Raw genomic sequence first — 17,045 nt, forward strand, 5'->3', positions numbered from 1 at the left:
TCATCAGTCATCACTGACTACGGTTGACTTTTAAAACTCCGGGGTTGCGTTTGACTGTCTTGGTTGTAACGTTACACTCGCTCTCCTCTTCCGTATATCTAACGTTACCTTGCCAACGCCTACGTCTATCATAGACGTAATGAGGACATAATGGAGGAGGGGGGAGTAGGCCTTTGGAGAGAGGTGGAGTTGCAGGAGGAGGGGGATGGGACTTTGGAGGGAGGCGGGAGTTGTGGATGTTCAAATTGTTTCTAAGTGCTGTATGAAAGAGTAGCTTTAATACTTCTAAATATATCAATTTACCTTAATATGCAATGTAGCCTGACTGCCAGATTGTGATTGATAAGACATGAGCAACAAAGATGCCAGCCTACATGTAGCTGATGTCGGGATTTGATTAGCTTAGCTTAGCATCAAGACTGGAAGCAGGGCAAACTGCTAACCAAGCTAAAAAACAAACAAACAAACAAACAAAATAATCCACTTATACTTACGACACCAACAGTAAATACATTACAAAGCTGCCTACAGTTCCTACAGTTTAAGCATCAAAGTTAATTCTTGACCTTGAAAACTGTCTTTTAATGAAACAATTCCAACTCAAGGTCAGACATTTTCATCAGCTATCTTCATCAGCAGTTCCATGATTGGATTTTCCACATGGCCACTGTCACAAGATCAGTTATAATCTCAACTCAAGCTTGCACCCCACCACAGATCTGCAATTAACTTTCACCTTTCATCAACTGCAGCCACGTTCTTTCCTTAATCAGGTGTTTCAGTTGCCCAACATTTATTAACTTAATGACCCTAATTTCCAGAACCTTAACCTTAACCATATCCATGCACTGATATCACAAAAAGCTCAAATGTTTAAGGTGTTAAAAAGAAAAAAACACATGAATGTACCACCGGTTTTGGAGAATATCTTTTTTTCTAAGTTGTTGGCCATACGGTTGTAACTCTAGAGAGCATCTCTCAATATAATTGGATTTTACATGTTTTGGCAGATGGCTGTGATGCTAATAAAACTGAACTTCTACATCTACCAAATGCATGAGTTGGATGACTTTATATTTCAAGACACCTTGGACTTTCATCGCCCTCTATTTTGTGCCTCCCATTCTCCTTACATTGATTTCTGTTGCTGTTAATCACCTTTAGAGCACATACATACAAACACAAGTCTACTAACCAATTACTCTGTTTCTCAGTGACACTGACGAGGAGGGATGTGTTTAGTGTGCTACCCCTTCAATAATGCCATTCTTCTTTTTCTTATACAGTGTACCCTGTTGCACATCGATCCAGTAGCTGGCTCCACCACCTTTTGTTCTGCTGCAGAGGGAGTTTTCTTTAAAGCCTGATGGGGACAGACAACCAGGATGACCTTGACTTCACCCTCATCCAGAGTCGGCGTGCCTCCGCCTCGCCAGACTGAGAGCCCTAAATGTAAAACTACAGCTACACATTCTCAATAAACACCAGATCGCTTTCATCCAAGTCTGACCTTTCCACTGCGGAGTTTGCCACAACACAGGAAGAAGCAGACTGAAAATGATAGGTTCCCCAGAGTTTGTAAATATCATACCATTCACGGAGGCATAAAAAAAGGCCAGCAAATAACGATGCAATTACTTTTAGCCACTTCCTGAAATATGAAAACTCAAAGACCAGACTCCAACCCAAACTGGTACCATATACCATTGGACTGTGTATAACTAATATTTCAGTCTGCTGGTTGATTATTTGGGCAGATAACCAATTAATTTTTCTGAAACATCAATAAAAACCTTCACATTTTTTAAAACCTGAGGTGATGTGTTAAAAAGCTTGTTTTGTCCAACCAACACCTCAAACATATAAAAGCTACCATGATATAAAACAGGTTTCACATCGGAGAAGCTGAACAACGCACTTGTCTTTGATAAATGACCCATTTAATCAATTATCAAATTGGTTGATGATAATTTCATGCTGATTGAATATTCCATTAGTTAGATAATCACTAATTGGAATGATATAACGATAAAGATAATAAGTGTTTAAGCCATGATTGTCTGAGTGGGGATCATAGGCCCAGTAGTGCGATAGGAGGGGGTCATTGCTCCATCCATGGGGGACAATAAACACAGAATGCTACAAAGAAGTGATTTTAATCATTATGTTAGTTTAATAACTATTTTATTTTCTAATTACTAAAGTGATGAGGTTTTTTTGTAGGAAAATGTAAAAATCATATGGATGAAAGACATGGTGGCCAGTTATGGCTCTATTGCTCACGTTTAGTGAGAATAGCTGCATTATGATACCATCCTTTACTTTTTCATTATTCCAATCGTTACATTCAAAAGTGGACATATTAGTGGTGACTGCTATGTCTACTCATGGTCATAATGACAAACTTCTGCTTAGTCACATCTGACTGAAGATGTCATGTATCATATAAAAAGACTGTCCTCCTCCAAAATACAACCACATAGGTTGTTTGTACAAGCAGCTAATTACAACCTACAGTATGTGTGCGTTAATACGGGTAGTGACCTACAGTGGCTGCAGTAATAATGAAGGGGACAAAGGAGGAAGTCAGGTGATGTAGTATGAAGAGTGACAAAGTCTGGGTAAGATGGTGGTTGGAGTGGGTGGTGGATGGTTTAAAAAACACAGGACTTTCACGCAGGAGACCTCTGTTCATGTCCAGTGTGAGACCAAAAATCAACGCTTAGTTCTTTTAATTGTGCAATGTAGTATGTTTGTGGCATACTTCCTGTTACGCTGTTTTAGTAACAAACGTACTTATTTTAATCCAAAACCCAATCTTTTTTCTAAACCTAACCAAGTACTTTTGGTGCGACTAGGACCATTTCACAACATTAACCATGTGTTAACGGTCATTTATGACCTATTCTGTCATGTAGGTATAAAACTGCCGGGATGCTATTTTCTAAAACGCTCCTGTTGGTCATATTAGTCAACCCAGTCTCAACTCCAACTCCCAATTCATCAAATATCAAAGCTTGGTCGGTGGCCTTCGGCATCAAGATACTGACACACTAAGGTACCCTTTGGTGGTGGTATGCGATGCACCGGGAGGTAGCATTTTTTGATGCTCCGAGCAATTGCTGCAGTATAAAGAACAAGAAAGTCAAAATAGGGCGGGTGGGAGTGGAGGGGGATGGGTCAAACACACTCTGGACTTTCACTCGGGGACCTCTGTTTGTGTCCTGTGTGAAACCAAAAGTCTATCAACTTGTTTTAGAAACAACATAGTGTGCTAGTATGTGTAGCATAATACACTAGTGACATATGTATCCTGAGGTACAGGTTACATGATGTTACATTATGTTAGTAACGAACATTTTAAGATAATCTATGACATTTTTTAAAAACGTAATTGCATGCTTTTGTTGTCTAAACTTTAAGTAAAACCTAAAGACGTTACAAGTTTATTTTGAAAAAATACTGCATGCATTTACCTAGCAGTAACTGTACATTTACTGTAAAAATGGAAGTTTATTTTGAAAAGACACAATGCATGTACCAAGCGTGAATTACTGTGACATCCCTGAGCACCCAAAACTGTTACTGAAGGGGTACCAGAGTGTCATAGTTTGACATGTAGGGCCACTGACCAATTTAGGAGTACGAATTTGCTGTATAAGAGGATAGAAACAGACAACTTGTGTTGCTGTAAGGGTTGGAGGACTTTCTTCACTAAATGATTCCTGTTGCAACTCTTGGTCTACCCTTTGGCTCATGAGCTAACAATACAATCTGACAGGACAAGCCACCACTCATTCCAGATGTTCTGGTTAACGTACTTAAAACATTAATATAATGTTCCTTAGTATAACTGAGGGATTCCATAGTATTCAGTATTTATTATCCCCTAGTGTCAGCTGTGAGTCAGTACCGTCAGTGACTGCAGTCTTGCCACATCATACAGAGTGAGACAATGACCACTATGGTTTATGCTAGCTGGTTTTCTCTCTAACAAACCATCTTGGGTCAAGTGGAACCCACTAAACAAATGTTGGTACAGCTTAAAAAATGTAAAAGCCTGCCTAAAGCATTGATCGTGCCCTTGCAGGGTCAAGGTTGTTGTGACAAGACATTTTATGTTTCTGGCTTAAAGCCTGAGTAACATTTAAAATTCTGTTTGCATTATTAATCAGAGTGTTAATAACAAGCTGCATGAACTGTTCCATATAATTTAGTGGCTGCAGAGATACCAAAGTGCTCCACTTCACACAGGATGGGGCAGAGGGGTGAATTCGAGCTATATGCTTTGATACAAAAGGACTTTCCTCTTCTTAAGTCTCCGTTTCTGCTTCAAGGCTCTTGGTAGAAGTGCTCTTGGTGGAGCAGTCTCTCATTAGCAGCCGGCAGTGGCTGAGGCTGAGATGCTTTTCTTGGCAGTGGCGATATATATGCCCCCGAAGATAGCAGGGGCATATAGTGTTGGCCTTCCCCCAAATGCAGAACATTTCAGTAACACCTGACTCATATTCAGATGATTATGCCTATCATTGCTCTGAGACACCAGAACAATGTGAGACTTGATACCCTGGGAGGAAGAAGCTGCAGCTGGGACGCCCCTCATGTTTGTCAGGCAATACTTGGCTCGGTAACAGCGAGATGTCCTACTCCGTTTTCACTGAAAGCGATCGGGGTAATTTAGCTTGATTGATAAAGGGAAAAAAAAGTTTCTGGTTTACAGAGTGTATTATAATAAGACTGTACTCCTGATATGGTTATGACTACATGTGCAAATTCAAGTCGCAGCACACCGGTCTCATCCTCTCATTCAATTGTGGAGTCAGCAGGTCACATTCTGTTTAATGATAACACTTTAATCCCATTTAATTCTATAATCGCAGTTAGTAAATGGCCTTCAACAGCCAAGGTTGGTGCCAGGGATTTTAAAAAGCTCCACGTATCCCGGCTTTACATCGAGCAGGAGGGGTATGGCTATATTTCTGTCAGCCCCTCTTCTCTGTAGCCCTGGGGACATTAAGCTGATGTTGAGATCAGGAGCACATTTCATATCAGTAGAGACATTAGCTCACTTCCCAGCCTCTCGATCTTTGAGAACAAATTGAGAGACATGCCAGGAAGTGTTACCAGAAAACAGACTCAAAGTAATCAAGGAGGTATGAATGTCTGAGAGGGTTTTATGTGGCAAATTTTGTCTTGTAACTTTGGCAAAGAGTGCCAGAGTACATTTATTCAGATTTTATTTCACTTTGTGGTACCTCTAGTTACATCTGTGTCTGCCAATATGTTACATGAGCAGACAAATGTCACCCCCCGTGCTTTACAGAACGCTGATATTGCTGCCTTTTTCTCACCTTGTCATCCACAACACTTGATTGAGCATCATCTTTTATTGCTGACATTTTTCTATCAGCTGTTGGCAATCTATCGTCCTATTCTCTCCCTCTCCCACGACTTCTTATCTCCCGTGGTCAGATTTCTTTCCCTATTCTCGAATCTGAGATACACAAAGATTTCACATTCTAAAACACATCCAAATATGGATTTTTCTCTCAGTTCTTCATTCAAGAGCAGATACAGGGATGTGGAGGACCTCCAACTCTCCATGGGGAGGCAATATGGCCACCCTTCATGCCTCTACAGGCAGCAGAATGTTGTCCTAACAAATCCCCAGATGTACCTCTCTGTGAATCCTTTTCACTTCTTATTGTTGTGTTTTTTTCTTCCTGCATGAAAATGCAGCTTTGCGGCTGGCAGAGCGCTCACTGCCTGCCTGTCTTTGAACAGCTTGCGTGCCCTGGGCCTGTCCCAGACGCCGTTCTTTTTTTTTTTTTTCTTTTTCCCGCCTGCCTCTCTTTACACTAGTGATGAGCAGGTTGTTGCCTCTGAGCAGACTCCAGCACAGAAATCCCAGGAGGGACGAGGGCCAGGAAGGAGCATAAAGGCAGATATGATTCTGTATGTGCGATCTTATAGATGGATCAGATTAAACATGAGCATATGGAACAGTCAAACACACACGGGCACTCGAGGGACTGGCATACACATATTCACTCTGAAAAATCATCATTACGACTACTCGTAATACAAAGATGATTATCTTATATACTCAATCATAGTTCTTGTTTATACTGCCCCTCTTTAATGTCACCAGCATTTTTTTTCCTCAGCATATAATATCATAAACCTAGATGGTTCAATGAAACACATTCGTTGGATATGATTCAGCAAGCAGAGTTGGCAGAGGCTCTCCCATTTTTGTTGTATGGGAAGAAATGCCATTGGGTTAATTTATCTGCAGTGCAGTGTATTGATGGAAAAGTCCTATGGGCGATAAATCCTGAGTGGTTGTTACAGCATAAAATGATAATAGCTCGGGTGTAGCATTCTCCTCAGCATCCCAAAACAAATTTGTTGGGAGACTCGCACTGCTCTTATGCGAGCAAACAAAACTGAGCCTGATGCAGCAGTATGCAAATACTGTCCTTACTGTGTTGCTACATCATGTCAAGTGATGAATGAAGCTAATAAAAGTGACATTCAGCTGAGTGTGCTCACGACTGGAGGAGGTACATCCAGTGTTTTTGTGTGTGTATGATGAGCCCTTGTCCACTAAAAGTCAAGATGAATTAAAAAATGCCTTTCAGACCACTTCCCTGGACAGTTCGTGCACCCATTTGACAATTTATGCTAAAAAATAATTACAAATAATCGGTTTCTTCATATTGTTATATCAAAATCTAATCATGTTTACTTCCTATTAAACAAAATACAATGTGCTTACATAGTATCAACCACTTTCAAACATAATATAACAACATTGACCCGCCAATCAATCTGAAACTTTTAGTTGCGCAGAGCTAGCAACAGCAAGGTACGTCGGCGTCTCTTTGTTGGTTACGAGCCCTCTTGCTAGAATGTATTCACTTGAGGAGCGAGGTATCTGTGACAGCTACGGAATCTGTGCAGGGTGTTTTACAGTGGACTGCTTTAACTAATGTGACATGGAGAACATGACGGGCTTTGTCTTACTCTCCCATACGGATACTGCTATCCAAGCAGGAGCTCGCTGTTACGGCACGCCCACTTCTTCAATAGTAAAACCTTTATTTTCATTTCCAAACAACGTGGCTGAGGCCTAATTCATCAATTCATTCATCTCTCAGCTGTCATTGTCCTGATCTAACACTGAGGAAAGTGTGTGTGGAGCCAGCAAAAGTGAAAGTGAAAGCCAAGCCCAGCTTTGTGTGTTTTGCCTTGCTGTATATTTTGGAGGGAGGGGGTCAGCACTTTGTTTGCAAATTTTGTAGCTTCTTTTTGGATGTGTGCTGCTTATTGTCTGGCACCTGGTCACTACACTTTAATAAAGTCCCGACCTCACCTGCAAGCTGTGCCCAGGAACATCTCGAACACAGCAAAACAAGACGAAAATAAGAACATACAGACAGAGGGGAGAGTCTCCTCAGAAATATAAACTGCCACACACTTCTAGTGGATCATAAGTGATGACTGAGAGTGATTACTTATGTGCAAGTCTTTAAGTTGTTTTTTAAGGAAAATTCTACTAAGTATATTTTTAAAGTAATCATTTATACATGGTTTTAACACTCAAAAAACAATCTGCTTTATCGGGACTGTGTAGGTGTGGTTTGATCACATTTGATTGACATATCAGGCAACACCTCATCAGATTTGGATTCAAATGTTGCTCAACTCTGATTGGTGCACGGAAATACCTGACTTCATCTGTTCCCAGACGAGCCCAATCCACTTCAAAGCAGACAAAAACTCACAAATACAGACCTCTCACTTGTAAAAGAGCCAAAACTGTTACCAACACTGGCAGGGAGTGTGATTATGTAAGGCGCCATCACTCACAATAAGAAGCTGATTGAGAAAATACACTTTGAGGGCCTTTAAATGAGAGGATTTGCTGCATATGTGTGTTTAATGTCATTCTAAAATGAGTATCTTTGGGTTTGGGACTGGAGACAATACCTGGGGCTCTTCAAACTTGTGACAGATATTTTGTTAATTTATGCCAAAAATAATTGGCAGAGAAATCATGAAAATAATTGTTGATTGAACCTCTAGTTGGAATACATCCAGTGGGAGAGGAAGTACTCAGATCTTTTACTTACATAAAAGTACTACTTTGTAAAAAAAACAAAACAAAAAAAAAACAACAACTTTTATTTAATACTTTAAAATAAAGAAAGTTGGCAGAACAGGCCTAAAGTCTTACAATTACCTGCATTAAAGCCACTGAAAACCAAAATCCGTTCTCTCTTCCTCTCCCTGTCTCTGCTCTTTGCCCCATCATGCTTGTTTGTGCTGTTCCTGGGTGCTAATCCACCGGTGAAGACATCACGTCATTCTTTTATTTTCCAACTGCAGCAGTGGACCACGTTTTTGGTGAGCCATGTTGGAGTCATCCTGAAAAGCTCCTACAAATACAGAGCTCATTTCTCCCAAGACCAGTTCAGTACATTTGCCTAAACAGCTACATCTTGAAGCTGGAGTCTCTCTTCCTGCATTTCAACCCCTTCCTCTCAAGACATCACATCTCCCTAATGTCCCAAACATGGATATTGATAATGTTGCTTACCATAAATGAAGTAAAGCTATACGTTATATGTAGCTGACATATGAAGGAGATGTCAATCAGAACTTGATCTGCCACGCCTACACAGTGTTGAAAAATGGTCTCAAGAGCAAATTAGCTGTTTTGGAACTAGGATTTTCTAATAATCATGAATATTTTTTTTAGTCCAATTTTTGTGGATGCTTATTCAGACACTGCACTTTGACTTCAAATATGCATTTTTACTATTTAAGCCAAATTCCCTGTGGCTTTAAAAAGTAAGCAGCAGTTTAATGTCATAACTCATTGTGGTGGAGCTAAATGTAACTGCTTTATATAACTATATTTGATTTTTGTTTGTTTTATTGTTCATGTTTTGAATGTAATTTTTTAATATACAAAAAAACTGTTGGTGAATAAGGGGGCTTTCACAACAGAGACCAGATCTGAGTATACTTAACTCCAAAATCCACTTGAAAAGATGGTCTCGAGTATGGTTCATGTGTACTCCAGTACTGTACGCATCAAGTGTGAGCAACAACTGTACCAAAACACGGGAGTGGACTGCTCATTCACCCAACCACAAGCAGTTTTAAAGTGACTATGATGCATTACATATTGAATACTGAGGCCTGAATACTGAAACAGATCCGCCTTTACTGCTGCTTTTGACCTGCAGTCAAAGCTCCTGGTGGGAATTGGAGAGCTACACGCCTGAAAGCAGCAGCTCCTCCTCCAACTAGGAGCAAGACTTGAGCTTTCTGTTCCGCCGGTCCCTGCTGATGATGGTCCCCAGGGAACCAGTGTTTGTCTTTTCGATACTGTAGTACAGCAACAAAAATTGACGTAGATGATGACGCAAGTGTACTCAGGTGAAATAACATAACTAATGTGAAAGCCGACTGGCGGGGGAGTACAGAAGGGGGACGTTCACACTCAGGCATGGTACAAATTTATGCACCTCATATGAAACTGCCCTAAAAAGCAAACTGTACCCAAGTACAGCACTTGAGTAAATAAACTTTTACTGGATGTCCCTTTGAATATTTAGGAACATCACTGAAATGTTGAAGAACTCTAAGAGGGCAGTGAACTACTGTCGTAGAGCAACAAAGGCCCAGCAGGACCAAGGCATTAGCAGCCACTGGATCAAACATGGTGCTAATGAAGAGCAGCACTGAGGGTTTTCTTTGTGTGGCAAATTGTGGAAGCTCGACACTTGCCTATTCAAGATAGCTCCACACTCCATGAACTTCATTGCCTGGTATAAAGACATTCATTCTGTGGTGGGATTACTCCGGCTGAAATCATAAAACTAAGCCACTGAGCTGATTCCCATTTCCCCCAGCAATCAGCTGGCTGAATCTGTCCTGCCTCATGATCCTCTCTCAACAGCAGTGACCTTGACGGATTGAGGCGACACGTCGACACTGCGACACACAGACACTGGCCTCGGCGCACAGGTTCTGTTCAAACTCTCACTCCTGTCCTCCAGAGATGAAACTCTATCTGTCTACAATCATTGGTTAATAGAACGACAGCAGCAGGCAGAAACAGCGGGTTTCCACAATAGCTGACAGTGGGTGCCATTTTTGGTGTGAATGCCCTCATGGGAGACAGTCCATTCCTGTTTCGACGTATAATGGTATGGCCCAATGGGGGGCGGTTGCAGAGTGAAGTCCAGCAGCTTCCCTGAATGCCTATGACTCATCCATATTGGCAGAGGTTGCCAGATTATTTCAATTAGCTCAAAAAAAAAAATCCCACACTGAGGCTGTCACTGAAACAAGGGGCAAAATTGAGCACACTGCTGCACTGCTGCTTTGAAGGTTAGCCGTTGTACAAGCTTTATTTCCCCTTCTGTGCTAACACAAAGTTCAGAAAGAAAGAATTCTGGAGGTAAAGGAAGGGAAAGAGCTCCCTCTAGAAGAAACAGAAATAATTTATTAGTGGGAGAAAAAGACAGAAACAGGAGAATATCAAACAGATTATTGTCCTGCATCCTTATTATTGTTTGCAAGAGAGGGAAAAAAGCAATTAAAGACGCAACCATTAATATGCCTCACATGTGATTTGAAATGAATATTCTAAGCTTTTCTTAAAAGCTGATGCATATTCTTAACACAAAAAGGAAATAGATTTCAGCATAGTCCCTGAATAGTAAAGGGAGGAAATTTGCAGCGCAAGAATTAAATTAGACACAGCAAATTAATACTAAAAGCCATTCTGCTTTAAACTATGACTCTGGGATCAAATTAGATTCATAAAAAACAAGTGAAACTAACACTCGTTGAGGGGATATTGTGAGGCAGAGAGAAGCCAATATCTAAATGAATGTTAACGAGCAGAATCCAATTCGGGAGCTGATTGCCTTATAAGCAGGCAGCAGCTAGCAGAGGAGTGTAGGGTGGAGCGGGGCAGCCGCACAGAAGAGATGCATGGCATAATAGCCACTCATCTATTCATGGTAATTGTGTTTCCCCTACTACAAGGACTGGTGGACCTTTCATTTCCTCCTCAGGCAATGGACGTGAGAGAGGAAAGGAGGGGTTCGGGGTTGTTAGAAGAGGATTAAAAAGGATGCATCATCCAGCGGTGTCTCCAAATGGCTGCTCACGTTTGGACCTCTCAACCTCGGGCTGTCGGGCAGCCTCAACACACACTGATTTTCAAACAAGCTGGGCCTCAAACTTAGCAACCAAATGACGCCAGACTGAGCTCCTCAAACAGGTAGGAGTACTGCTGCGCCTCCCAATCAACCTAACACGCTGTTAAGCCTTAATGAGGTTTTACAAACTCAACAAAATGAGGTAGCAGCTACTTGTAAAAACGCAAACAAAAGAAGCAGTTGTACAAAAATGTGCAGAAGATTTTAGTGCATTCTTAAACACTGAATTATGGACTGAACGACTCCCCAAATTAAACAGCTACTCCAGCACTTCCATACAGTCAGGGGACCCACGTGAGAAAAACTTAAACATGCATGGACTGCCACTTGGGGGAAAACGTATACGCAGAAGTGGGATGGAAGGGTGCAACATTAGCATTTATTTGGAGTCATGTTTCAGTCAGCCAGAGTTTAATTAGGCTTGGGTGGCATCTATTTTTTTCCTATATTTCTGACATTTCACCTTATACAGTATAAATATCTCAGCCGTACTCAGCTGGGAGATGTGTTTGAGCAGTGAGTTTGCTGAGTTCCACAAGCTCTCTTAGCTTTTTCATTCTAATAAATAAACATAATAAACTTACAGAGACTAAGAAAGATATTATTCTTACACCTGTTATCCTTATTATGCAGAAAAATACAACTGTACACCCTCTGAAATCACGTTTTTCTCCTTAACTGAGCTAAGACTAGCTTAATTACCTTGTTAACTCAACGTAAAACACACTTCATTCAAATCCCACGGGCACAAAATAAAACTCATCTTGGTTTGTCTTCCTATTATTCCAAAAAATTACAACACCTGGTCTTGTCAAAAACAACCGTAATGGTTAGATTGTTAGATGTTAAAACATGCCCGGTCTACATGCTGTTTCTCTCTGTTGTCTCTCTCTGCAGTTGCTTTTTATTATTCCTGTAACGTTATCCCGACCACTCTCAGCCATCTCTCTCAGCTCAACTGCCTGTTCCACCATTAGAAACTGACCTCTTGTGGCCCCCGTTGTGCACTGCGATGTATTGCATCCATATAGCATCTCTGTATCAGTTTAACTGACGTAAAATAAAAGATTAACATCTGTACTTTGCGTCGACATACAGCCTATGTCGTCGCCTGACTTGCACCTTCCCAGAAATCTGTTTTTGTAAGCTGAAACCATTTCCCTCAGTGGAAACAAAGCTTTTATTTACTTTAAATTCACAGAAGCAATACATTGTGAAGACAATAAAGCCCCAAGAAAATAGCATTTTAAGTCTTGTGTGTGATTTATCCTGGCTTCATATGAGCAGAGGAAATCTCCGCTCCTTGCTCGGCTAATCTATACAAAGTAAAATGCCATAAGCTTGTGCTAGTAACGTTAGCATGTTATTTTTGTTAGCAAACATGGTTTGTATAAGACAGTTGTTTTGTCTGTGAATCTTTTGAGTTGTAATGAAGCCGAATTTTGTAACATTACCTTTGTTAAATGTTGCTGCTGTCCCTGGTTTTATATGAGAAGAGAAAAAGTCTGATAGCCGCTAGGCTAATTTAAACAATATAAAATGCCATAGGCTTGTGCTAAAAACATTAGCATGTTGTATTTGTGGGGAAAATGTGTCCAGCAAAAGACAGGTGCTTTCTCTGTGAATGCTGTGAGTTATAGTGAAGTGGATTTGTGTGCTTGTGTTTGAAACTGTCGCTATTAAGCCATGTTTAATGTGTGTTTTGGGTGTGTTTTAATCAGATAACTTCACAGCACTTCACAGAAACCTCAACGCCAACTTTAGAGGTGCAACTGCAGAATGACACAGACACTACCGCACAAGTATGAATGCCATATGCTTAGGGTACGGTGTAGGCTCTGCATAGAGCTGACGCACGAGTATAAATCCCGCTTAATGAGAGCGGCGAGAGTGAACCAAAAAGCGGTGGGCCTTAAAACCACAGAACTGAGGGAAACTGCAGAGTTAGATGATATTTCTCTGTGGGTCTGTCACTATGAGAGACACCTTTCATAGTCATTTGGTCAATTAGTTTTCGAAAAACACTGATTAGAGCATCTTTAAAAGGTAGTTATGGATCAAGCTCCACAAATGTGCATCCTACATTTTCTATAATGCAACTCAATAGCATCTTTTGTTAGATCCTCCTTGTTTGTAAGCAGCTATCTCTTTCACACTCCTCATATTAAGATGTTGTTATTAATATGATTCCCAGTCCACCTCAAGATCACCACAGCTACTAAACTGATATGTACAATATAGTGGGTTGCGTGGCCCCTTTAATATTTGTTTTTCTGTACATTTAATTTGCCTGCTATTTATGTGACTAAAGCAGGTGGCAACCAAAGGGCTCGATGCACAACGTAGGTGTTTGGTTATATAATCCGCAGGCTTTACCACGTGTGCAGCGAGTACGAGGCTCACCTGTTCTAATATTGTGTTGATCCTGTCGACCTCGCAGTCAATCACAAAGCGCTTTTCCTGCCTCCTGTCCATCTCCTCAATGATGCGCTTGAACTCTGCTGCATCTGTTGTGCCACTAACAGAGCGAGCGGTCACCTGCCAGTTGTTCGCCACAGCTGCCTCCATGATGGCCTGCAGTATAGAAAAACCTAGACGGAGAGAAAGAGAAAGAATGACCCAGAGGATTACACACAGAATAGACTGGCACACAGTAACAGTTGTGAAAAAAAACGAGTGGCTAATTTATTCTAGAGAGGTTTTTTGCTTGGATCCAAAGGTTAAAGGCCATCTCATTACAATCTAAAATAGCATTCAGAAGTCTGCAGGCCCCCTAAAATATTATCGAGCGTCTAGACTTTGTGTGCAAGTGTGGTAGCAATTGTGAATTTAAATTTGCATATTGAGGAGGCAATATCCTAATGAAGTGAAAGGACAGGAATCGTATCTCCATATTATTAAAAGATCAGCGGGTGATGTTATTGCGCTTGGCATCAATTAAATTATGGCACTTAGCTCAGCCACATGTTAACTTTGACAGTGTGGTGAAACACATCGCGGCCCGTGTCTCCTTGGAGGATTGTGCCAACTCATTTAAAGATAAAGACGATGAAAGATTCATCCAGGCCAGTGGTAGAAAGAGATCATTATGCTACCAGAAGAATGGAGAATGAGCCCTTCTAATGATTAATTCACACGTGAAATATTTTCATTTAACAGAGCGCTCAGAAACACTATGGTCAAATCACATACCACAAAATGAATAATGTAGTCCTATTTCTGGAGGGGTAGATTGCACGTAGCACGCACTGAAATAAAAATGGCTTAACTCTTCTCCAGTGTACAACGGGCGAGAATGAACATGAAGGTTATTAATGAAAATCAAGCACACTGCTGGTATTTCATTAAGCCGTGGACAATGCAATTGCAAACTGTATGTACAATAAGCTTCTTTTCCATCTCTCTCTGTTCATTTCATGTGGATAACTGATACAGAAAGGGAGGAAAAACTTGCAGTAACAGCAAATTTTGCGGCACATTTGGACATATGTAGATCTTATATGACGATTAATATCACTGCACGTGATTGGGTATTATGCAAATTGTCTGACACTCTAAAAAGCAGCATGCAAAATCAACATTTGTCATATATTTTTTTCTCTACTGTGAGCCATTTCTCCGCACAACCTTATCTCTATGAACCGGCTGCAGACAGCCAACAAAGCCAGCGCAGAGACCAAAGACACAACAACAGCTATAACAAGAAAACCACTTTGTGACTCTCTTCATTTCTCTGCTTTTTGCATTTCCCTTCTTCCCCATTCCATCTGAATGGTCAAGCAGCCCTTTTTTCCCCGACTCGTAAATGCTCTGAGACTGCACTCCTGGTGTGCCGCCGCCTCTGCAGCACATCCCCACCAGATGATCTTTTGGCGAGCGGCACAGCGAGCAGCGGAGACCGTCGCACAGTGTGTCATCTGTCCAGTGGAGAAATGGCACACTGCCTGGAGACATCAGCCTGCCCGACCTCAAGGTTATCTGGCAACGTCGGGTTATCGGGTCACATCTCCAAGGAGATCAGCCTATAGTTTACGAATGTAACTTGTAGCACAACAGTGAGCTCAGATTATATGTTGAGGGCATGTAAAGGCTCCCGTGATGTCTCTTGGAGGTTTCTGGGTCACAGAGTCGGTTTAAAATGGCAACACTTGTACATCTGACGTGAAACAGCACGGGACAATATGAAGCAGTCTTAAGGCATCAAATTGTCTTATGCAGTTTTTATTTTTACCTGGACAAAAGCCACAATTTCTTCAGGAAAAGAAATATAAAAGTGAAGGGAAAACATCTGAGGCTTTTCTGAAGTATCATCATTTTTACATGAGGCACGGCAGCAGCAGTCTCTCATGTAGCATACCTCCTCACATCTCCCCTACCTAAAGCAAAAGTTACAGAATGAAGGTTTGAATAACATGGATGCATTATTCATTTTCCTCAGGCATATGCTCAGAACCTCACCAACCACAAGCCAGCTGGATAGCATGGCAGTCTTCCCAGCAATAAAAGCTTCTCACATTAAGAGATGTCATGCAGATTAACTGGGTCAAAATGGTCTCTGTTGGTTTGGAAACTGCCGAGAATTCGGCTGGTAAAGGCAAAGATGCCAATCAACCACATATCACGCGGTAATCACGTCGGGAGAACGACGTGCAATGCACATGGGTTAAGATGATATGGTGGGTATTTGTTTCAGGGCCGCGAGTATCAGTGCAATTACTGATTCCTGTGCTGCTTGAAAGACACAATAGCATGTCTCTGAAGACTTTAAATGGCAAAAGAAAACACAAATGCCCACAGGGGAACGCTCCGAGGATTACGGCTCCATATATTTAGAGTATCTGCAGTGTTCTGTCTAAATAAAACGGGCATTTCCAATTTTCATTTCCGAGGTCTGAGGTGCAAGAAAAACACGAATTATGCTAACTCGTCTGCGAACGAAGTCCTGTCAATCAGATTAGAATCACAGAGGGCTTTTATTTTGAAATTGCTGATTTGTGCGGCGCTCATCTCCTCCCGCCTCCAGCAAACCCTGAACTGTGTTGGAACAATTGGATTCATTTAAGATTCACAGAAGATTCCATGCCTGCCTAGTTTTACATTTGTATGGAAATTAAGAGATGGAATCTGGTGGTGGTAAATAGTCTGTCCAGAAATGGATTACTTTTGCTCCGTTTTTTTTTCTTTCTTTCTACAGTCAGCAGAAAAGTTTATGTTTAGTGATGTAGACTTCAAAATCAGACATGAACAAAATCCTTTGAGCGCAACTTAATCTGACAGCAGCAACAAGACCGACAGCTCCTGTTTCATCTCCACCTGCGAGTGAAAAATAATAAATCATTTTGTTATTGCATGCTTCCCTGCATAAATTTACATCTGACAGTCACCCCTTTCTGCACCAGAGTTTCAGCTTCAGCCAATCAATAGATTCAAGCTCCCAAACAGCACAGGAGACCTCTCATAAATGCTTTTGCTGCTGATATTTATTTGGAACATGGAGGAAAGCTATAAATCCCTTTCACCTCTTCGCCTTCAGGAGCTCCACAGCTGTGTTGCATCTAAAAATGTAATACAGTCAACTACATAAATTATGGAAGACAACAACAAGATTTCCTTATCACCAGTGATAAATCCCTGCTCTACAGATGCCGCAGCAGCGAGCAATAGCTTCTGCTGATCATGCTCCTCAGAGCTAATCATGCCATCGAGACAGGGAGAGTGCTAACATGCTGGAATGCTTGCTGATGCCAGTCACACCATGTGCTGTATTCATGGAAAAGTGTAGCATAGAACAATAGT

The 17,045-nt window shown here is 41.2% G+C and overlaps 1 protein-coding gene across 5 annotated transcripts in view; it reads right to left on the bottom strand.

The window, feature by feature from the left end:
• The window catches only part of LOC126388861 (glutamate receptor 3), a 170,557-nt gene that overhangs the window by 40,876 nt on the left and 112,636 nt on the right, over positions 1 to 17,045 (bottom strand). For all 5 annotated transcript variants that reach the window (XR_007569795.1, XM_050042194.1, XM_050042193.1 and 2 more), the window contains one exon: positions 13,653 to 13,840. Coding sequence is in view for 4 of the 5 variants with exons in the window: in XM_050042194.1 (XP_049898151.1) it covers positions 13,653 to 13,840 (188 nt within the window). In the remaining variant the exon portion in view is untranslated. The remainder of the gene's footprint in view (positions 1 to 13,652; positions 13,841 to 17,045) is intronic.

The sequence above is a fragment of the Epinephelus moara genome, chromosome 4, assembly GCF_006386435.1.
Source record: "Epinephelus moara isolate mb chromosome 4, YSFRI_EMoa_1.0, whole genome shotgun sequence".
Lineage (NCBI taxonomy): Eukaryota > Metazoa > Chordata > Actinopteri > Perciformes > Serranidae > Epinephelus > Epinephelus moara.